The sequence below is a fragment of the Oncorhynchus mykiss genome, chromosome 1 (assembly GCF_057628025.1).
Source record: "Oncorhynchus mykiss isolate SJ-2025 chromosome 1, ASM5762802v1, whole genome shotgun sequence".
NCBI classification, from domain to species: Eukaryota; Metazoa; Chordata; class Actinopteri; order Salmoniformes; family Salmonidae; genus Oncorhynchus; species Oncorhynchus mykiss.
This window is the reverse complement of record NC_143022.1, coordinates 28,890,845-28,913,960: the sequence shown is the minus strand read 5'-3', so window position 1 is coordinate 28,913,960 and position 23,116 is coordinate 28,890,845. Positions and strand designations below refer to the sequence as shown.

At 41.5% G+C, this 23,116-nt stretch overlaps 3 protein-coding genes across 7 annotated transcripts in view; 2 read left to right on the top strand and 1 right to left on the bottom strand.

The window, feature by feature from the left end:
- LOC110520275 (core-binding factor subunit beta) overlaps positions 1 to 7,268 on the top strand; it is a 34,517-nt gene extending 27,249 nt beyond the window's left edge. For 2 of the 4 annotated variants that reach the window (XM_090220579.1, XM_021597481.3), the window contains exons 5-8: positions 679 to 795; positions 1,035 to 1,130; positions 1,586 to 1,633; positions 4,110 to 7,268. In XM_090220579.1, the coding sequence (XP_090076705.1) occupies positions 679 to 795; positions 1,035 to 1,130; positions 1,586 to 1,615 (243 nt within the window). In that variant the 3' untranslated portion in view covers positions 1,616 to 1,633; positions 4,110 to 7,268. The remainder of the gene's footprint in view (positions 1 to 678; positions 796 to 1,034; positions 1,131 to 1,585; positions 1,634 to 4,109) is intronic. The other 2 variants (XM_021597473.3, XM_021597466.3) reach the window with 1 other exon arrangement.
- Positions 7,269 to 7,881: 613 nt separating this feature from the next.
- On the top strand, positions 7,882 to 17,769 carry LOC110520267 (phagosome assembly factor 1). 2 transcript variants are annotated; one of them, XM_021597454.3, is made up of 16 exons: positions 7,882 to 8,960; positions 9,113 to 9,195; positions 9,302 to 9,385; positions 9,478 to 9,521; positions 10,683 to 10,762; positions 10,874 to 10,968; positions 11,483 to 11,580; positions 11,840 to 11,952; positions 12,641 to 12,774; positions 12,895 to 12,978; positions 13,104 to 13,186; positions 13,387 to 13,430; positions 13,555 to 13,604; positions 13,788 to 13,846; positions 13,956 to 14,028; positions 14,140 to 17,769. In XM_021597454.3, exons 1-16 carry the CDS (start codon positions 8,897 to 8,899, stop codon positions 14,227 to 14,229), a joined length of 1,278 nt encoding a protein of 425 aa, XP_021453129.2. In that variant the 5' UTR covers positions 7,882 to 8,896; the 3' UTR covers positions 14,230 to 17,769. The 2 variants fall into 2 exon arrangements, with proteins under 2 accessions (XP_021453129.2, XP_036830782.1); XM_036974887.2 differs by having other exon boundaries at positions 7,910 to 8,960; positions 11,516 to 11,580.
- Positions 17,748 to 22,967, bottom strand: LOC110520258 (UDP-GlcNAc:betaGal beta-1,3-N-acetylglucosaminyltransferase 9-like). The gene is made up of 2 exons (XM_021597442.3): positions 22,687 to 22,967; positions 17,748 to 21,009 (listed from the first exon to the last, which is right to left on the bottom strand). Exon 2 carries the CDS (start codon positions 20,668 to 20,670, stop codon positions 19,312 to 19,314), a length of 1,359 nt encoding a protein of 452 aa, XP_021453117.2. The 5' UTR covers positions 20,671 to 21,009; positions 22,687 to 22,967; the 3' UTR covers positions 17,748 to 19,311.
- Positions 22,968 to 23,116: the final 149 nt, after the last annotated feature.

Below are 23,116 nucleotides of genomic sequence, written 5' to 3'. Positions count from 1 at the left end.
TCATATGGATATAAACATACTTAGCGATAGGGCATTAATGGCACACACACTAATTTGTATAAATAAAGTCAGGATTTTCTGATCTCTCATAGGAGAGCCTTGGTTTGCTGTCTCTCTGTCTCTCTCCATCCTACAGCAGCCTTGGTAAATAAACAGCAACATGGCAGGAAGAAAACATCTCAGTGAGCTATCCTGGGCCTTGGCTGGGCCCGAGGTGAGACAGGAAGAGAGAAAAAGTGGAATGTTAGTGTATGTATGCCTGTACGTGGGACTAGAGAACCATTTCCTTGTTTAGATTCGAGAGGATCTTCAATAGGCCTTTCTTTCTGTTTGCTCAGAATGGGTTGCATGTGTTTTACAATTCAAACCCCCTATTGTACGAGCTCCACTCTGACGCAAGTGAGGTTTTCTCTTTCATTCCAATCAGCACCCCTCCCATCCCTCTTACCCCTCCCCTAAGTCTTAGACGGAATGGGAGAAGACAGAGACAGTGTCTCTAGTGAACTGAGTGACCCCTTCCTCTATTTTGTTATTTGAGAAAACCTTACTACTTTTATCTGAGTGGTTAAAAGTGAGCCACAACGACTGTGTTGAATAATGTACCCAGATCTGTGCATTCATTTGGTAGTATATGTTTTCCTAGATGAGCGTTGTTGTGTCTGTGTGGTCTGTCTGCAGGTGTACCTGAAGGCCCCTATGATCCTGAATGGAGTGTGTGTGATCTGGAAGGGCTGGATAGACATGCTGCGCCTGGATGGGATGGGATGTCTGGAGTTCGATGAGGAGAGAGCACAGGTACTGTAGCACATCATTTATCACACCCCTGGTCCCCAAGCACCACCAACACAATACACACAACTAGATATAACAATTATCTACTATATATACACACATTTACATACAGTACACCTCTAGACGGACTACTTTTAAATTGCTTAACTAGAACTAAACTTAACATGTTGTGCCCCTGCCCCTACATATACACTTACTGGTCCAAACAAACTATGTGTCTCTCCCCCTCTGTGTGTGTTCAGCATGAGGATGCCCTGGCGCAGGCAGCCTTTGAGGATGCACGTAGGAGGACCCGGGACTTTGAGGACAGGGACCGCTCGCACAGAGAGGACCTGGAGGTGAGAGAGATTGGACAGACTGGGGATGGGGTGGGCTGGTGGTTTGACAGATTCTGAATGTCCCCGAGGTCACATGATTAGTGCTAACGAAAAATTGTGATGTTGGAAGGTTGTGATTGTTTGTGTCCCCTGTGTGCTGAGAGATTGTTACCATGAGAACCTTTGTAGGTTTCCCCTAAGGTAGCTGTAAATTACCATGACAGTTGTGTGAACAACCCGGTTTGTTTAAGATATTTAACTCTCTAACACAAATCTTGAACTTATTGTGTATTTGTCTGAGTTATCGGGTGTGTGTGTGTGTATTTTATTCAAAAGTATTTGTTATGGTATCTACAGTAGGTTTAGTGCATGAAGAGTCTATTCATAATAAGAACACAAAGAAACGTATTCATTTGTTCTCAGATTGATCCTAAATGCATCCCCTCTAAGATGAAAACCAAATTGTGTTTTTTTAGGACCCTGTGGCATCAAAAATCTGGGACTGATGGCATTCAAGGACTAGGGTCTGTCTTCTTTGCTTTTCAATATCACTCTGTCATGCACTAAACCCTGTGTGTGGTATGTGTGTGTTGGATGTGTGAGTGTGTTTGTGTGCGTAGTGAGGTGTCTGTGTGTTTGTGAATCAACACGAGAGCATGTGCATGTATTTGAACAATTTAAAGTATCTGAGTCTGCCTGTTTTAGTGCCTGCATGTGAATGAGTGAAGAGAGAGAGAGAGAAAGAAAGTTACATGTCAACAGTATTTGTTGAGTTAACACACTGTGTAATGAATGCTTAGTGATAATGTGGGTTCCTTCTCTCTCATTCCCCAAAATCTCATGGTCAGTCATATGAATATGGTTTCTGGATTTTTTTAAATGCATTTTCTGATTTTATGATAGTATGATGTGTGTAGGCCAGGAAATCCTACCAGGGTATAAGCTGGAAGACAGACCCCCACACACACTCTCCCCCCAGTGCCTAATGGAGAACAGACCTCCTCACACACACACCACCCACCCTCACCCTGCTGCCGGAGGAGTCCGCTGCAAGGCCTGCTGGGACATATCTGCCACAGCTTGGCAGCACATGATTCTGAAGAGAGGGAGAGAGAGGGAGAGAGGGAGGGAGGGGGAGAGCATCTGAAGGAGTGCTTTCATGTTCACGTCTAGTATTTCCTCCCTCAGTAACATATCCTCAAGCTCCCTCAGGAAGAATGGACTCCTTTCTTCTGAAAATCAATAAGCCATGGAGGTATTATTGGTCAAAGAAAAAGGAAAATGGACGTCTCTGACATGAAGCCTGGAGGAGATAGTCTCAAACAGGATTGTGTGGAAGGTGTGCATGTAGTCAATGTATGACACATCTTCCAACTAAACCCTTTCCATGCCTTTCATTCTCAAATACTGACTGTGGTGGAAAAATGAAACCCCATAATCATTTTCTTCACGTTTTTTTCCATCCAAGTTATGTTGAAATAGCAGAAAGTCGTCTCCTGAATTGCTCTGATTCAGAATTTTCTGATTGGACTGTAGCATTTAGCAAATTCTCTAATTGTTGAATCCCCCTGCTCTGGAGTCCTCTCAAGGAGGGAGGAAGCTGATATTGTTGGTTTTATTTTAGATAAAAGATAATATTTGCATTTGGACAGCACAGGACCCTGTTTTTCTGTGATGTGGGCGCCTGGCTCTAGAGGACATTCAACCATTATATTTCTGTGGTCTGAACTTGTGATCCTGTACTCAGTCCACCATAACTCAATAAAGGCCAGCAGCACAATGACAGTATGCCATAAAGTGGGAGCTAGGAGGCCTCTAAAGGGTTTAGAAACCTGTCATTTAGTTCCAGAATCACAGCTCTTTTCTAGCAAGGTTGTCAGTGTCAGCTTTGGGTATGTGTGGCTAAGGTAAGCATATATGGGTGATTCCCATGTTGTGTGGCTAAGGTAAGCATATATGGGTGATTCCCATGTTGTGTGGCTAAGGTAAGCATATATGGGTGATTCCCATGTTGTGTGGCTAAGGTAAGCATATATGGGTGATTCCCATGTTGTGTGGCTATGGTAAGCATATATGGGTGATTCCCATGTTGTGTGGCCTTTGCGTGTTTTGTTCATGTTCTTTGTTCAGGTTTTGTGTTTGTCTTGGTGTCTGTGCATGTGTGTAGGAGCGATACAGGACAGGACAGGACAGTGATGGCCATCTAGATGATTGAGGAAGATGAGATGGATGAAGAATAAATAGTACATTTTTTTATCAGCCTGGAGCCCCATTCTGTTTTTGCTGAAAGGGGGAACCTTTACATAGACGTTCCTTCCTCTGACTCAAGGACACTTAAAAAATGTATTTTCCTTCCTTTTTTAACTAAGGGAGCAGCGCACATGTGTATGCGTGTGGTTGTTTTCAAAATCACTCTCCAACAACCTAGTAACACTGTGATCAGCCAGTTCATAAAATTTCCTAAATTGACAATATTGCAGTAATAAATAACTACGGTATAATATATATTATTAATTGTTTTGAAGACATTATTTCCGTTAATGATTCTGAAGAGTAAGAATGGATGAGCGTTAGTGTCTCATTTAGGATTAGAGTAGTAGACTAAACCAGACCAGGTTTAAAAGAAGCTATTATGGTGAGTCATTTGGATGACGACTACATGCCATTTCAGCTCAGAGACTTGTACCAGCGTCTGCTTTCTCCCTCTGTCTGTCCGCCTGTCTGTCTGTCTTACATATATCTATGTTGGGAGAGATTTAGAAGTAGACGCATAAACATATGTATCTGTGACAGGCAGCAAAGTCATTTTTTATTTTTAAAGCGTGTAATGTTGATGACTCCCCCCCTTAGCCTCAGCTGGAAACTCTCTGGTGCCCTCTGCTGAATGTACTGCACTCATTGATGCCCCATCTGAGGCCACTTTCAACACATTACACACACACACACTCATTATGGTATTTTTGGCTGTATTAAATCTGTTCCCCCCCCCCCCCGACACAGCCCAGGCGACAGCAGGACCTCAGCCCTGGCACCAACATGGGTAACAACGCTGATGATCACAAGATGCGCTAGAGGCCAGCGAGACACAGGGAGTGGGTCAGGGTGATCTGTCCATCGTACTATGCCAGTCTCACACCCTGACATCAAGCTGTTAACTGGAGAGACCAAAGTCCACATTGCTGGGGATTTGGGGGTGGGGTGGGGTGGGATTCCTTTTAGTTTTAAAGTGTGGGTTAAGGGGATCGACCCAAACCTCGTTGTCTTCTGCGGGGTTTTGCACTATGTGATACATTCAGTTTAGTCCCCACATTGCCTTCTGTATGCATGGAGCGCCTATCTATGTTTTCTTTTGTTCCCCTATGCAAAATATTTCGGAGGCACTTTCATTTACAATGCTTTATAAATAGGAAATGACTGGGTGATTATTAAATGGAACATATTTGTTCTTAAATAATAACTTATTTTCTAAATTTATATACTGTATTTCTAATGAATCCAAATGTCTGTTTCCATCTCCCTTATTATTTCCCAGAAATGTTGTTTTCAAGGAGCACCTGAGGAGCACTGAGCATACATTAGTTTTTGTTTTTCAAGTTTTGATGACTATTTATTATCAACTTCCATCAGGTAGTTTGGAAGTAGGCCTACCATTAAGTACAAATAGTTACTATTCAATCACCTATTTATTTTGTATTAATAAAGGACTGTAAACGATTGCCAAAAAGCTATCTCTTATCCTATTATAGCACTATTTTAATGAAATTGTATTTGTTATTATTTTATTCATGTTTCGTTTGAAAGTCATGATGTTTACTTTTTGTATTTCTTTTCTCTATATACATACTGTATTTGTCAGTCTTTCTGCTTTCGTATGGGATGTTAGTAGAATATAGAAGTTGTGTTCTAGAAAAGTGACTTTTACAAAGAGGCACTTTCTGTCTTCCTGTCTCCTCTTTAATGTTATTGTACCAGTCTTTGAACATGGGACTCGCAGCACAGAGCACACAATGAGGTCAGTGCTGAGCTCGCTCTCTATAAATTGAGGCAAATAGACTTTCTCCTCTGCATTGTTTTTTTTATTTTTATTATTCTCTTTATTTCACGTTTCATCCAGATCAGGGTTTATAACGTCTAAGCAGTACATTTCTCCCAGAAAATGATGCAAAGGCACAGCAACATTGTCTCACTAACATACCCAACAGTTTTGTTTCGTATGTTTCAGGTTATCTGAATATCCTTGAGTTTGATCAATTATTTAGCTGTTGTCAGTGTTTCCTTCTCTTCCCCTAGCGGAATAGTTGTAACGGTTTGTTCAAATAAAGTTGTCGGTCACACTTTATTTGGATAGTCCCGTATAGATGATATACAGATGGTCATACGTTCAACAAGCTATCTGATGATAAGCAACTGCTCGCTAAAGTTATGGTTAAAGTTTGGTTTAGGTTTAGAATTTAAAATAAGGGTTAGCGTTAAGGTTAGGGCTAGGGTTGGGGTTAGTGGATAGTTAGTTGAAATGTTGTTGACAGTTATTGAACATCTACGAACCATCTACTTGGGACTACCCAAATAAAGTGTTACCAAGTTGTTTGTACTGGAGATAAGAGAGAGCTAAATCTTTATAAGAGATAGAAGGCTTGCAATCCAACTCTGTTTCAACCAGTCATGAAATATTGGGATGAAATATGTAAAGAGTCAGTGAGGAGATGAAATAAGTCAGATAAATCACAGGAATACAGGTGTGTATGTTATTCAGTTTGAACAGTGATGGATTGTACAGTCTGAGGCTCAATATTTGAAATGAAAGGAGAAAGTTAAGGTCAAGTCTAGCAACAGTAATGTACTGGTGGTTGTCCACCAGTCATTTGTAATGTATCAGCTCAGTATTTTATTCAAAGTTCATTTGCTTTAATTTGAATAAAGAGGAAAGGTGGAGGAAGTAGCCTATGTTTTGTAAAGGGATGAATGGTAGACATCAAGTTGTAAGATGTGGATGTGCAGGTCAGAAGTAATGGGGTTTAGGTGGACAGTGGGAGAGGCAGGAGTTTGTCACACTTTGCTGGGGAATCAAGTTCTAATTTCATACTGCATGTGATTGTATTTCCTTGGATTATGTTCTTAGGTTTTTATCCTAAATACTTTCATATCACATACTTGCATAATGTTTTACATCCCACTAATGATGCAGTTCTTTTGCATTTCTAGCTCATTAAAACAATGTGTATGGTCTTAGCCTGTTGCTTTAGTAAATCAAATCAAATCAAATGTATTTATAAAGCCCTTCTTAGATCATCTGATATCTCAAAGTGCTGTACAGAAACCCAGCCTAAAACCCCAAACAGCAAGCAATGCAGGTGTTGAAGCACGGTGTGTCACCTTAAGTTAGCATACCAATGTAGGTAGCAGGAACGAACAGGTATATGCTACCTTCCACAGTGATGTTTATGCAATGTGTACAGTATTTCACCATTATCTGAGAGCTCTATTTCAAATGGTTTGTTTGATATCTACTCCAGTGTATAGGGTACCCGATTAAAATATCAGTGCTCTTGAATAGAATTACAAAATGTATTGGACACTCAGAAACTAACTGGCCTACCTCCAGCTACAACCAAAAACAAATAGAAATATTGGGTATTTATTACTTCTCGATTTTGTGAACCTTTATTTGATTGAAATGTTGGTTAGATAGTACGATATGTTTGCATGAGGTCAGAAATGTCCAAACAACACTGCAGTTATGACAAATCCCAGCCTTGATTTCCAATATAATTCATCTTTCCCTTCATGTGTAGGCCTACTCCCCTGAGTCCCAGTTAGCTGTAGCCCTGTCTGAGCTTCACCCTTCACTTAATGCTGGCATTAAGGCAAGTTACACACCAGAGACTTTTTCCTAGTTTGCTCACTTAAAAAAAAAAAGGTTTATTTTCTTATTTGTTTTAAGTTATTGATACAGGTTGACCTTTGTTGTGTTCAGGTTATGCTATGAAGAACTGTGTATTTCTGTGTTTAATGGCCTACCTTTTAAGATTTTACTGAATAATTTAGTTTTCTTTCTTTCTGTTTTATGGTTTAGCTTGTTTAGCTTGTTTTTGTTAAGGGGCAATTTAAATCTGAAGTGTTGAATTTGATGTGTTTCATAATAAACTTGTAACAAACGTTTGACTAGGTCTTGTGCATTTTTTAAGAATCACCATTGCCAGAAACACTCATTTATTACTGACTTTATGACTGTCTATAATTTAAAGGCTGTCTGCCTCTCTTTGAGGTTATTTTGTCATATGAATAATTACTATGCTCAACAAGTTGCTAGTCTCAGGTCTAGCCAGGTCGATGTGTGCTCCGAACTTGAACTCAGATAATCTTTCAAGTATGGCATTGTTCAGTCACAAGACTCTGAAGTTTGTAAACACGTGAGATGGTAAACAGAACTCATCACCCGAGTCAGACACTCATAACAGGCAATCTTACAACCATGAACTACCAGCAAACATGATACCAGTGCACCATGAATAGGCTACACCTGTATGCTCATTGAAGTCAGCATAATAAGCATTTAAGTCGAATAGTTTAGTTTTATACTGTATCTGAATATTAATGAGTAGTACTTAAATTGCACAATGTATATAGCCTGGCCATAGACACGTTTTTGATTAGCATACAGTTTGATGAGAAATGATTCGTGTTAATTGCACTAATTATAGAAATGTGCAAACATAGACATGTTCACATAGATATTATAGCCTATAATTTAAACATGATAAGCGAGAAAAACATATTTTGAAGAAATATGTTGGTCAGCTGACCAGGAAGTGGCTGTTTCTTCACGACACACAGGAAGTTGAATAATCAGCTGATAGTGGTGGTGTTTTGTTGGAAGTTGCCGTTGTTTGTGAAGTGTTTATATTCCTTTCTCTTCAATTCACGATAAAGACACAACAAACGAAAAAAGGAATTCGATGGACATTTAATTATTAGTGATGTTATGAAAATTAGCTAAGTGACTCACTGTTACAATTTCAATTCATAGCTAGCTAGATTGCTGTTGAATCCTCGGGAAGAAAGAAAACAGCAACGTAACGTCAGTCAACGGGTTTGAGACGTTCTTTGTTTTTGTTTTGTCAGACAGAATTGCAGTATTTGGTTTCTTCTTTTTGAACATCGTTTTATATTTATTTATAATTGTGCGTGGATTTTGATAACAATAACTATACAGGAGAGCTAGCTAGCATAGCTACAAGTCGCCGATAATTGTTGTCAAGCTCCTGAGTTGTCTAATCAGAAGCGAGACAACAGAGCTGTTTAGATAGTGACGAGTGTGGAAAGATTTCAGACTAGCTAGCTAGCTAGTTGTGGTAGTTAGCTCAACTGCGACCTGTTGGTAGAGTTATATGTCATCCACCAACCTGTAATTCTCAGTTAGCTTTGTGTGCAATTTAGCAAGTTTGTTGCGCAATTCCTGAATGCCAACGTTGTCAGCAGGGATCGCTGGTCCAAAAGTATGGTAACAGCAATGTGTCGTAACTAAGTGTTGGAGTGTCTTGGCCTCTGAGAAGGTGTCATTTGTCCCACTGTTAATATATTTCAGGGTGTTTTATGTAAACCCGTATTGTGTATGCCTATGAATTAAGTATTATTTTATTGTGTTAATAGCTTCATGTTGTGTAGAAACCGTGCAATTGAAAAGGAGTGATTTAAGAAGAGAAGGATCAGGCAGTCTAATATTAAACAACGGTCCAGTTCTGGCACAGGCACAGAACCTCCTTGAAAATCCTTCTCCCTACTTGCCAATGCTGGATCTGGAAGTTGTTCCTGAAAGATCTTTAGGACATGAGCAATGGGAATTCGCATTAGGTAAGCGACTCAGAAGATAAAAGGTTATTTGGTATTTCTTCATCCGACCACACACTCTAAATGTTTTCCCTGTCCGTTATTTGACATATGTGTTTGTAATTTGTAAATGCGGACTAAATCTATCTCTAATCTTCTCCATCTTTTTGTCACAGGGATGCCATTGGCCCAGGCCATTTCCATTTTACAGAAACACTGCCGCATCATCAAGAATGTCCAGGTTCTCTACAGTGAACAAGTAAGAGATGAGATGACTGCTCTTTGATATGATGTAGGGTGTGGGCTGTCAGATTAATGTGACAGATTTTTGATTGACTGTACATGTTATCTTTCTGTGTTTCTAGATGCCACTCAGTCATGACCTCATACTCAACTTGACTCAGGATGGAATTAAACTGCTGTTTGATGCCTGTAACCAGAGACTGAAGGTGAGGGAGGGGTGCTCTCGTGACTTTAGACTTCATTCAGTAAATACTGTATGTTGAACACTAATCATGTCTCTTGTTGCTGTAATGTTTAGGTGATTGAAGTATACGACTTGAGCAAAGTGAAATTGAAATACTGGTGAGTGATCATCTGTTCCTAGTGTGAATAGCTGTGTGAGTATTAACAAATGTATATGTGAGCAAGGTGGGAATTCGTCAGACTGGAACTGTTTATTTTACTTAGTGAGAATAGTTTGTTTTGCACATTGTTCATCTTATGTTGGATGTGGGACTTTGTGCTACTACATATACACTATATATACAAATGTATGTGGACACCCCTTCAAATTAGTGGCACTTCAAATGAGTGGACTCTGCTATTTCAGCCACACCCGTTGCTGACAGGTATATAAAATCTAGCACAGAGCCCTGCAATCTCCATCGAAACACTTTGGCAGTAGAATGGAACAGCTCAGCTGCGAAGTGGTAGGCCACACAAGCTCACAGAGTGGGACCGCCGAGTGCTGAAGCGCTTAGTGCATAAAAATCGTCGGTCCACGGTTGCAACACTCACTATCGAGTTCCAAACTGCCTCCTGAAGCACGCAAGCCTCAGATCACAATGCTAAGCGTCGGCTGGAGTGGTGTAAAACTCGCTGCCATTGGACTTTGGAGCAGTGGAAACGCGTTATTTGGCGTGATGAATCACGCTTCACCAACTGGGAGTCCGACAGATTAATCTGTATTTGGCGGATGCCAGAAGAACGCTACCTGCCCTACCTGGTTCGGGCTAGGCCACTTACTTCCAGTGAAGGGAAATCTGAATGCTACAGCATACAGTGACAATTCTGTGCTTCCAACTTTGTGGCAACAGTTTGGGGAAGGCCCTTTCCTGTTTCAGCATGACAATGCCCCTGTGCACAAAGCGAGGTCCATACAGAAATGGTTTGTTGAGATCGGTGTGGAAGAACTTGACTGGCCTGCACAGAGCCCTTAACTCCATCGAACACCTTTGGGATGAATTGGAACTCCAACTTCGAGCCAGGTCTAATCACCCAACATCAGTGCCGACCTCACTAATGCTCTTGTGGCAAAATGGAAGCAAGTCCCTTCAGCAATTTTCCAATATTTAGGGGAAAGCCTTCCCAGAAGAGTGGAGGCTTTTGTAGCAGCAAACTGGTGACCAACTCCATATTAATGCCCATGATTTTGGAATGAGATGTTCGATGAGCAGGTGTCCACATACTTTTGGTAATATATTGCAATAGTATCTAAGCCTAAATGGTGTCATTGTCTTGCAGTGGAGTACATTTCAACACTCAGGCTATAGCACCCACTATAGAGCAGATTGACCAGTCCTTTGGTGCCACACACCCTGGAGGTAAGGGAAAGACACTCACCAATCAGCAGATACAACTTGGTTTCTTATTGATAGTACTGTAGAATGCTGCAAAGTATGCTTGTGTTTGACCATGTTTTCCTCACTCCACAGTATACAATGCTGCAGAGCAACTGTTCCACTTGAACTTTCGGGGACTCTCCTTCTCCTTCCAGCTTGACTCATGGAATGAAGCTCCCAAGTATGAGGTGAGACTATTACCTGTTCCTCTTATATTTATCCCTAGTATGCTGTTTTTATCTGACTGGCTTTATAATTGCCTTATAAACCCTGTTTGACATACAGTATCTGCCACACTGCAAATGTATTCTGTAACTTGCTCTTCTTGTTGTACCCTTAAGAGTTTCCCTCATCTATTTTTTCAAATTGACTTTACCTGGCTGACAACCCCTAATAGACCTTGTTAACCAGATAAAGTACTAGTCTTTTTGGCTTGGATTATTTGTTAAATAATGAAAACCCCTGTGTCTCATTTTGACCCCATGGGAATTAACAAACTAATTGCTACATCACCAATATGATGCATGAGTATTTGGTTTTGAAGCATTTGATAATGCTGGAAATACAAAATAAATCTGCCAAAAAATGTCTTAGTATGTATTTATTTGTGAAGTGCAGTATAAAGCTGTTGATGTGAGTGCTTGTGTCTCTATCTGTTGAAATGCACACGCCAATCTACTCCCAGTTGTTTTGCTTTGACAGCCTAACTTTGCCCATGGCTTGGCCTCCCTGCAGATTCCGCACGGGGCCACAGTGAAACGGATGTACATCTATACTGGGAACAACCTACAGGACACCAAGTAAGAACATAATGTATTCACAAGCACACCTGGAATAATGTATGAGCATGGCAAGTTTATGGGTAGATTGAGGAAGCAGGTGGAGTATATGGTGAAGGGGAAGATACTGTGTGTTTGGTGAGCTTGTTTACTCCAATGGAAATGCTTCAACTAACACCATCTTCTCCTTTGAATATGGTTAGGTTTAAAAGTATTGCGACATGTGTGATCTTGGATTGCAGAAAAAAACATGACTGTGTCTCACTCTGTCGCTCCTCAGGGCTCCAGTGATGCCCCTTGCCTGTTTCCTTGGCAACGTGTATGCAGAGTGTGTGGACGTGCTGAAGAATGGTGCGGGACCACTTGGTCTGAGACTTCGCATCCTCACTGCAGGTACATAGCAAAGGGACATCTCAACCCACTCATGTCTTTGAGTACAACACCATCAGAACTGTGTAATTGAAGCTAATTCTGTTCGGATTGATATTCATTTTGAGGCTCTCTGAACACATGCCACTGACGGGACTGGAGGACGTAGGTGTTCTTTTTCCGTAGCTCAATCCATCCACAATTCTAATTGGATCAGGCTAGTCTTCTCTCCCTTCCTTTAATTAATTCCTTCCTTCAGCTCTGTTGTTAGGACTGTAATAGAGCCTCCTGCTGGAGCAACAGAATAGTGCTTTCCTGCAAGTCCCTCAGTTCCATCACGTTCCATGCTCTCTCCAGTCCATATGTAAAGCCCTGCTGATCTCATCACCAGATATCACCTCTGACAGGCCCCTCCCCTGGAGAGGCTGAGCTAAACAAATAACCTACAGGAGGAGCCATGTACACTATGTACTTGTACTCTACGCCCTTTAGTAGATGGGAAGAGGGCTATCAAAATATGTAAGTCATCTGAAAGAAAGTCCCTTGGAATCTCTCATCCAGTGTTTAGAGGTGTGTCTTTTGACCAGCTGTTTTTGTTGTCTCTGGTTTGATGTATTATATGCATTCGTAATGAAATTATGTGCTCCAACAGTTTTGCAACATCAGGTCATACTCAGCTTGGATAATGAGTGTACTTGTGTCCTGTTGTCAGGCTGCGGGCCAGGGGTGATGGCTGATGCTAAGGTGCGTGCTGTGGAGAGGAACATCTACTTTGGAGACTCCTGTCAAGATGTGCTGAGCGCTCTGGGCTCGCCACACAAGGTCTTCTACAAGTCAGAGGACAAGGTATGGCCCTTAACTCTCTTCCCTGTCTCCCTCTTTTACCCTGACCCCCTTTTCTCAGACTTGACTTGCTGCTCTCTGTTTATAAACAAGCTCTCTTCATGTTTTGGTTTCCTGTTTCAGATGAAGATCCACTCTCCGTCGCCTCACAAGCAGGTCCCGTCCAAATGCAATGACTACTTCTTCAACTACTTCACCCTGGGGGTGGTAGGTCTTGGTGTTATATGGGGGGGGGGAGGGGGTGTAAAGAGAGGGCTTGTCTTTTTTATGTTGACATTAAAGCTCAATGTGCCGTTCTGACCTCTGATTGTTCCCTCTTCCTGTCGTTCCAGGACATACTCTTTGATTCCACCACTCACCTGGTGAAGAAGTTTGTCCTTCATACCAACTTCCCTGGTCATTACAATTTCAACATGTAAGTCTCTCTGCCTCAGTTAAGACTGGCAATTTATTGGCCCTTGGCTCAGATATGCAATGTTCAGACATATGATTCATTTGAATGAATGATTTGCAGTAGAGCCATAAGAGGCTATTAACTCTTTAGTGGTTGAAGTAATGTAGTCACAAGACTGAAAGGCTCCCCACTCAGTAACATGTAAAATCTCTCAATACTAGATATCATCGATGCGATTTCAAGATTCCACTTGTCATTAAGAAAGGTGAGTTTCTAATCAGCTTTTGTATTGTATTTCCTGAGTTTTTTTGGTGCTCATTTTGTACTCTGCCTGTCTCCTCTCTGACCTATGTCAAGTCTCCTCATGTAATCTTGTCTGTGTCTTTCAGAAGCTGCTGATGCTCAGTGGGAGGACTGCATTCTCACTACCTACAGCAAGGTCAGATATGCCTGACCAGCTCAGTCTTTGCCTAACTGAATTTTTTCCTACAACATACTGTATATTTTTGATAAAGAGTTGTGAAAATCACCACACAAGCAACTATGTTTTAACTTTATAGGTATCTGTGACTTCAGAGAAGGTTTGTGTTCTCCTGACTGACTATGGTTGTGTCTCCCTTAGTGGGATCAGATTCAGGAGCTGCTTGGACACCCCATGGAGAAGCCTGTCGTGCTCCACAGGTAAGAGATGCCTGGGTTAGAATATACATGACTACTTTCCGATTAAGTGTTTTCACTGACTGCTGGCTCTGCAGTTACCAAAAAGGTGTTCATTTTTTCTGTCTCACAGGTCATCCTCGGCAAATAATACCAATCCCTTCGGCTCTACGTTCTGTTTTGGACTACAGCGAATGATCTTTGAGGTAAGAACTTGGTGTGTCTCCTGAGTCGTGAGTGATGATGGCATTAGGTTGAGTAGTACAAAGGCCTGTATGTAAACTCTGTGTCCTAACTGTGCAAACTTGTCGTCCCAGGTGATGCAGAACAACCACATAGCTTCAGTGACTCTGTACGGTGCCCCCAGACCCAGCAGCCGGGTCCGAGCCGAGGCCAGCGCCCACTGAACAGCATCCTACTGCCAACCCAGGCTTGGCCTGAGGGCTGTCTCTCCCCTCCTCCAGTCCACGCCACAGCACCCCTAGGCTGATCAGAGCAGTGTACTCTGTCTCACTCAATCTCTCACCCACTGCCATGTTCACACCAGAGAGGAGCTCCTCTGGACCCATCTGCCCCACTCTGACAGGCACCTCATCCAGAGGCCTGCTAGGAGCCTTACGTCAGTCTTCATCCCACCCCCCTCCCACCTCTGACTTACCCTGTCCCAATGGTCTTCATCATCAAAACACTCATTAGATGTGTTTCATCAAAACACTCATTAGATGTGTTTCATCAAAACACTCATTAGATGTGTTTCATCAGTGCACATTTGTATGCCGGCATGCACAAACACATGCTCACCTGCATACACAAATGAGCACCTGCGTGCATGCTACAGTTTTTAAAATGACTTAATACATGCTTGACATGCACACATATATCAGAAACTGATACCAAAATCATTTCAATCCTTTCTCCACTATATGTTCACGTTACCTGTTAATACACATGCATATGGATGCAGGCTCATCTCATATCTGCAGCACTAGCATAACAAGTACACCATTACATACACAGACAGTTACAGAAACAAACATGCATGCACACAGACAAATGCATGAATAGAGAAGTTGTTGTTTTTAAAAGGAGAGTGGTAAAAGATGACTAGCACAAACTGGCCTCCCCATGGAGGGTCCTAGTGCTCTGCATGCTTTGAGGGGGAACTGTCTTGGCACATGATCAAACACAGACACACATATACTGGTCCACATACACCACACACACACATTCATACATTAATGTCATGAACAAGTCCTCAGCATAAGCCACCTCCTATTGCAAGGCCGTAAATCACTACCTGCATTTGTAGTTAGTTAGTTTTGTGTTTATTTGCCAGGATCGATGGAAACATTTGAACATTTGCACTAAGATACACCATATTTACTTTCTTGTTGTTTCCTATCCAGTGAGGAGTATTGTGCATTTTATTTCTATTAGTGATGGCAGAGGAAAGGCTCCAGCTCCTCTATCCCATGACTGACTTCCTTTCCTTCCACATGTACACTATCCCCTCCACTGTCCACTGCTACCCCTGTCTTTACAGCCTTCCTCCCCATGCTATCTCATGATTTCTCTCTTTCTCCCTCCATCTCTCTCTCTTCACAGGAGATACCCAAATGAATCCCTCAGATTTACTTCATCATTGCTATCATTTTGTATTTTAAAAAAAGTGTTAAATTGCCAAAAGTTTTGCCAAAGATGGTTCAGCATGTTTTAAGTTATCCAGACATTTTAGTTTGTCAAAATTTGACCTTTTCCTAAGAAGAGCAGACATTCCCTCCTAAACAATATTTTGTTAAATTCTAGGCCCCTGACCCATGATCTTAATCTCTCCTAAGTACTTCTTGAGTATATAATCTTTATTATTTGTGCTTTTTAATGCAGATATTTTATCATTCAGTTTTTAGTCTCCTGAGACGCCTCCCTATGTGTAGCAGGTAGATTTGGGACTATGTGCAGCAGCAGTCTCTTCTGGTGTTTTGTACAGATTTGTAAATAGTGTGCTCTTTTTTTGTCATTTTAAGCTAATGGTACAATGTGGGTCTGAATTGTTTTAAGGTCAGAGCACACACCAGACACTTGTATTACTTAGGAATTCTGTTTGATGTCTCTCTCCCCAGTGGAGAGAACAGTGGTGCTCCTAATCCCTGGGCCTGGAGGGTTCATTCATCTCTCTAGTTCAGCTTTAACCACTTAGTACTAGAGACAGATGCTGAAGATGGGCTGAAGCCGAGACAAGGAGGGGTTACTGTTGGATAGGGAAGGGAGCCCTGTACAGTCTATGATGTTTAGAACCCCTGTGTGTGATCAGTGTTACAGTGGGTTGATCGTGTTCTGGTGCTAGATCAGAGGTGTGACTGAGGCTTATAAGTGTGTGTCCTCCTCCCATCTTGTGTATCTATCTGCCATCATGTCAGCCCCTGTCAGACCAGCCCTCCAGGCCTCAGCTTTACAGCGTGTGATGCAGGCTTATTACATGGGCATTGTTCATTCTGTTACATTGACTTGTTTCATGAGTTGCGTTGGGGGAAAAAAAAAAGCCCTGTACTGTTGTTTTTAATTGTATACCTTGCTTTGTGCAAGTTGAATAAAAGAAAAAGGTAGAATGGCTTGTTAAAGTTGTGCCTCATCTCCCACCAAGTCTGTCTTGACTTCTCTCTGTAAATTAAACTAGCCTATAGAACTGCATTGTGTATGACTTGAGCATGAAAAGTTAACATGGTTGGGTGACTGTCACCCATAGTCATCATTGTCCTCTTGCTCCAGAAAACATAACAGTAAAGAGTAGATTAAAGACTTGGGTCACTATTCAATCTGTATCGCCGAAGTGTTACAGCTAGCACGATAAATGTAAAGGTAATTCATTTTCAATGACTCTGTAACTCAACTTTCTCGATACGGATTGAATAGAGCCCTTGATGTAGAGGTCCTGAGCTCAGTCATGAAGGGCATCGCTGTCATCCTCATCACATATCACCCTGGTATTCTGATTGGAAGATTTGCACAGTACACAATACATTGTTTTGTCTGGTCTTATGTTATCGTTGCAGGACACAGAAACATGTATATCACTCTGAACATCTCACAGCAAGACAATGGTTATAACATCAGTTTGAGCACCCACTGGCCAGCCCTTCATGACCTGAGATGGATACACAGACTGCTTGTGTTGGAATTCAAATGCAATGCACACTCAGCTTTGAGTGAGAAAACAAATGCAACACCACCAATGTTGCAGTGATGTTTCTGGAATGTTACTGCTGAGAGTGAGTAGCTAGTGTGCTGGGCTGTGCTTGCCCAATCTCAGGTGGACATATCAGATATTTTTTTAATGCCAGGAGCAAGTGAATGCTTAATTTTCATCAGTTGGTTTTAGCTATTTTATTTCCTCTGAGGTAATCCTATTTTTCCATTGGAATGAATGAATGGTTGTCCTTAAGATTAGAAATGGACAACTTCAGTTTAGTGTAATACTCGTATTAATTCTATGTATTGTCTCCCTTTATATTGTGTGTTATCGTCCTCCCCCAAAGTAATTATTTTTGGTGGATTCAGTACAGTTAACCCATTTCTGGAAATGGGAATTCTCCTTAATTAAACTTGTGAATCAAATTCATTGGAATGTGGTGTTTTATATTTTGGATACCTTTACTTCTGTACAATGAAGAACATGTATAGATCAACATTATCAAGCATGTCATAGAAAGCAATAACCATTACTGCGGTGAATCAGAACGGTCTGCTTAAAGCTTGCACAATGCTTCTGACTGAAACGATGCAAGATTGCTGTGATAAATTTAGATGAGCTCCTCATTAAATCTACTGAAACTCAACATTTATAATTTTATAACACTGCTCATTATGAATTCTGTTAATTAAAAATAATCCTGTTACTGTGTGTACAAAAAGGATATGAACAAATGGATGTAATAAATATGACACAAAAAGTATTGTTTTATTTATTTACTAAGAGCAAGAAAAAGCAGTACATGCAGTTTTTCCACCAGGAACAATTTCAGTGTTAACAGATTGCTTTCTATTTTCATATCAACAGCATGTCGTGTAAAGAAAGCATTTGGACTACAGTTGGAGGTATAGCTGAACATACAAGTTTAAAAAGGAACACCATGTATGATTTCTGATTATCAGAAGTATTGTAAATGATAGCACACCACCCACCCACTCATGTTCAGGCTTTACTCTGAGCTTTGGTTTGTTGCTTGGTGATTGTCGTCTTCAGTGTCTAATTATGAACTAAAAAAAAAGAGGTGCTGTGCACATAAGGTGTGAACTGTTTCTTTGTGTTCATACCTCTGCTAGAACATTTCTAGGAAAGTTCCCCCAGAGTGTGGAACTGTATAACGACGTCCCTTGGGGACTTCCTACCACAGCTACAGTTATTTTTGGATTGAACCTTTATTTAACTAGGCAAGTCAGTTAAGAACAAATTCTTATTTACAATGACGGCCTACCAAAAGGCCTCCTGCGGGGACGGGGGCCTGGTATTTAAAAAATGTAAAAATACAATATAAATATAGGACAAAAGACACAACACTACATAGAGACCTAAGACAACAACATAGCAAGGCAGCAACACATGACAACACAGCATGGTAGCAACAAAACATAACAACATGGTACAAACATTATTGGGCACCGACAACAGCACAAAGTGCAAGAAGGTAGAGACAACAATACATCACGTAAAGCAGCCACAACTGTCAGTAAGGGTGTCCATGATCGAGTCTTTGAATGAAGAGATTGAGATAAAACTGTCCAGTTTGAGTGTTTGTTGCAGCTCGTTCCTGTCGCTAGCTGCAGCGAACTGAAAAGAGGAGCGAACCAGGGATGTATTTGCTTTGGGGACCTTTAACAGAATGTGACTGGCAGAACGGGTGTTGTATGTGGAGGGGGGAGTGAAGCCCAAGAGGGTTTTATAAATAAGCATCAACCAGTGGGTCTTGCGACAGGTGTACAGAGATTACCAGTTTACAGAGGAGTATAGAGTGCAGTGATGTGTCCTATACAGTTGATGCATTGAGCTTTGCCTCCCCTAACTTCCCTTTCAAGTCTACATAAAGGTCAAGTCTACATAAAGGTGTAATATGATGTGTTATCACACACAGCGATTCATAATTGACAACACTGTAATGTACATTCAATTTCACAAAATCAACCTGGCACATGCTTCAGTCAATATTGACCTTATTGAGGCTCTGTGCAATAAAATACAAAAATGGATTCAGTCATACTGTACCTAAATGGAGCAGGGATATTTTAAACATTACCACCAGTATACAGACTGGTTTTACATCCAGGATGTTAATGAAAAAGATAACATGATTTTTTTCTTAGAAAAGGGGTACATTTACAATGGCTGTAAACTTTTAAGCAAAAACCTCAAAATAACTAGCAAACATTCAATCACAGCTTCCATATCCCAATGGCTTTCACAGTGTAGTCCCTCTGATCAACTTAAACCAAACCCCTCAATGCTTTACAAACACTGTAACATCATAGTCCTGTTCCACTGTAGTCTCTGAGTCCTTTTGTCCTGTTGTCCTGAGTACCTTGCCCCTCCACTTGAAGGGCCACAGGGTGGGGGTCGGGTTACTGTGACAGCTCAGTTGGGGGTCATGCAGCAGGTTCCACATGAGCCAGATCTGTGGTACTGTCAGGCTGTGTACCACCATCAGCTCCCTGTAGAAACAAGGGTCAAACACCTGGAGGTGGGGAGCAGCAGAAGGGCGCACAATGCCAAACGTACGAAAACCCTCATGGTGTGACGGTTTCACTCCAATTCTCTGTAAGCACATGCCTAAGAACACATCGTCGATAGGGAATAGTTCTACCTGCTGACACGCTCCACTCAGACGCCTGGCGGTGTGACCGGACATCACAAAGCCTCCCCCTCCTGCATATGACGGATACATCGTCTGGCCGTACACAAACTCAGGCACAAAGTACTTGCTGCTGCGCCGGCGGATGGGGCGGGCATGGTGGATTATATCACCCACAAAGAGGTCCTTATCAGGCTTCTGACCCTTCACCATCTCCAGAATGTTCTCAATATTCACATAGACATCTGCGTCACCTTTGAAGATGAACTGGACATTGGAGCAGCTGCCATTCACCCACTGGAGGAAGTGGGTCTCTTTAAGTGTCAAGTTGAAAAATGTGTCATCAAAGTCCCAGAGGAGAATGTCCCCAAAGGTGTGGCTCTCGTAGGCAAGGAGCCGGTCCCAGAAAGGCAGGGCGGTCTTGTTCATGGGCACCCCTAGGAGGAATACAGTCTTTACTGTCTGCCCATCCTGGAGAACACCCTCCCTTCCCCAGGTGCGCCGCACTACCTGCCTCCTTTCAAAGTCTGCCACTACTGACTTGATAGCAATGAGCATGTAGGGCTCGCCTGAGCACTTCCCTAGCTGGTCCATCAGCAGTATGAAGTCCCGGTTGTCCTTATCCCTCAGGTAACCCTCAAAGTCAAAAGGTGGTCGTGTGGGTAAAACTGGAACAGCCTTTGTCCCCTCATCTTTCTTTGACTTAGATTTGTTCTTTGCCTGAGGTTTGGATTTAGACTGAAGTTTGGACTTGGGGTATGTCTGAGACTTAGAATGGGATTGATGCGGAGACTGGCACTTTGTCTTGTCTGGGGGCGTAGAAGGGACCTGTTTAGTTACACGGCTCTCTGGTGGGGGCCCTAAAAGAGCGCGGGAGCTTGTACAGCCCTGCTCTAACTGCCAGGTGTCCCAGGTGGAAGTGAAGCCTTGATGGGCATACAACATCAGACAGAGTAGCCCCAGCATGAGCAGGGTGCACAGAACATATTTTATATGAATTCTCCTCATTGTGTCTGACTGAACCTATTTCCCTCTGATTTTATTTACCACTCTTTTCCCATTGATCTTTATTTTCCTCTCCCTCAGGATCTGAGATCAGAAAGCGCCACATAGCATCCTGGGAGGATTTCATAATACTGATCATCCATGCAAAGGTTTTCCGGATTGTTTCCATTCATTGAGTGAACATAATGACAGGGAACAGTTATGACCCTGAGGTCCTGACGATTTATTCTCCGTAACCCAACACTCTGCAGTCTTGATGTTTCTCCTGCAGTATGTATGTGAGGGGTTTTCCCTTTAGTCCATGACACTCATTCCATCCCATCTCATCAGCAGGCTCTGCTCCTTGATATGAAGATAAATCACATGAGTATTAAACATAAAAGGAGAGGAACAAAAGTAAATTTTATATTTTACTTTTATATTTACAGTTATTCACATTGTATAATTTATTTTCTGTTTTTCATTTAAGTTATTATTAATAAATGATCTCTGCAGTTGCAATCGTTCAAACTAATTTCCCCAAATTCCCAGAACTATTTGCAAGAATGTTTGCAAGAATAAATCTTCCTATAGCAGACACGCCCCCTACGGTTTCCCGATTACGATTGAATTTAGGTTTAGGAGTGTTTTAATTATGCATATGTTGTACAACAGCCGAAGCTGTAACATGTGTTTACCAAAACAACATGCAGAGAGAACATTCACTAATTGCGTCTGAGGCATATGTCGATTCTGATACGCTCGCAAGAAAGGCAGCGCTGCTCTCAGATCAGTATTCTCCCTTTCAAATCTTACCTTCAAATCAGCTCCTAGAGATATCACCTATGGCTACAAATATTGCGGCAGCTTATTCTAATGCTCACCCTAAAATAATGCACCAAATCAAGATCAAAATCAACATCATTAAATATATTGAGGCAAAAATTACAGACAGTAACGTACAAATGGTAAATTAAACTAAATTGAATAAACATGACATTTATTTTAATATAATTGAAAAACAGCATATTGGTATACGTAGCCAATCTGTATTCGAATAGACACCGCGGTTTTCATTTAATCATATTTGTATCCTTCGCTTTTTAGTAACAATTGCAAAGAAATTGGAAACCTTATATTTGTAGTCACAGTCTCTGTAAAGTTTTCGGTAGTCACAGAAAGACAAATAAACATCTGGATTTATTCTGTGTATAAAGTGAGGCGGAAGGACAAAAAAACATGTAACGGACGACACACTTAGCTGTTTTACGACTGTTCTGAGACAGTCGTTAAATAACGAGCGTTTTCAAGAGTAACTTTACTGATGGATGGTTTTGGGAAACGGATTTGACGATGTTCCTACGAAAGTTCTAACGATTAATTTAGCCTTAAAATACGTTTGGGAAAACGGACCCAGACCATCTCCCAGTTGTCTAGCATTCAAACGTCACCTCAGAAGAAGCAATGTAAAAACGTGATTCCCTAAAAACACGCCACTTTCAATACAGCTACCACCGGACGTGACGTTTTCGTAGCAGGTTGGGAGAATTTATGAAGCTGGTTAGGAGAAATAACGTAGCAGTTTAGGATAATTAGGTTAAGGTTAGGAAATTGGGTAAGGTTAGGGTTAGATGAAACGCTCTCCTAACCTGCTACAAAAAGTCACTTCTGTAGCTGTGCTCCATCGAAGTGGGGTGTTTTTAAAATAAAATGTTCCAAAACATTTCGAAGAATGACTACATTGACATTCCCTCTTATAGGACGTAGCCCCAAATAGGAGGGGGACGTTTCGGATCGTATGTTAAACTGTACATAAGATTCCTAAATAGAAAAGCATGTCCTGTGTTGCATATATTATATATCCTTATATATCCTACCATGACGCATTACATTTACATGTACATGTACATTTACATGTAATTGCCAGACTGTTGCATATTTGCATATCACAGGGAGCCCTATATTGAATAACCGCGTTTGTATTGTAATCAGTATACAGTATGTGTACAAAGTATCCTGCACATCAGTCATCATACTTACCACGACAGATTAAAGTCACCAAAGCAATTATATAGCGCCACTGCCAAACCCGGGAACATCTGGTTTCTGTATGAAATCTGCAGTCTCAGACTGTAGGAAAGCTGGGGTCCAACCTGGGTCCAACATAAACGAGGTTTAACATTGAGAGAAAACACATTAAATGAATACAGACGTACTTGGTTTGGAGGCTCTGTAATAAGGAGTTAACTTTTGGAGAAATGTGCAAAACTGGCACGACACCGTTTTAACCGTGTTCCTTACACTGGCCACGTGACACGTGTGGGAGTCGCAGGTTCAGCTAACAGCTAAGCAACTGGAGACAGACTCCCAAGAATTTGGAGGAAGGGGGCATAATGATGAAGACCTAGCATACTCATTTGTCCGACAGTGTACTTTTATCGTGGTGATCCTTGCAATATGGGACAATCTG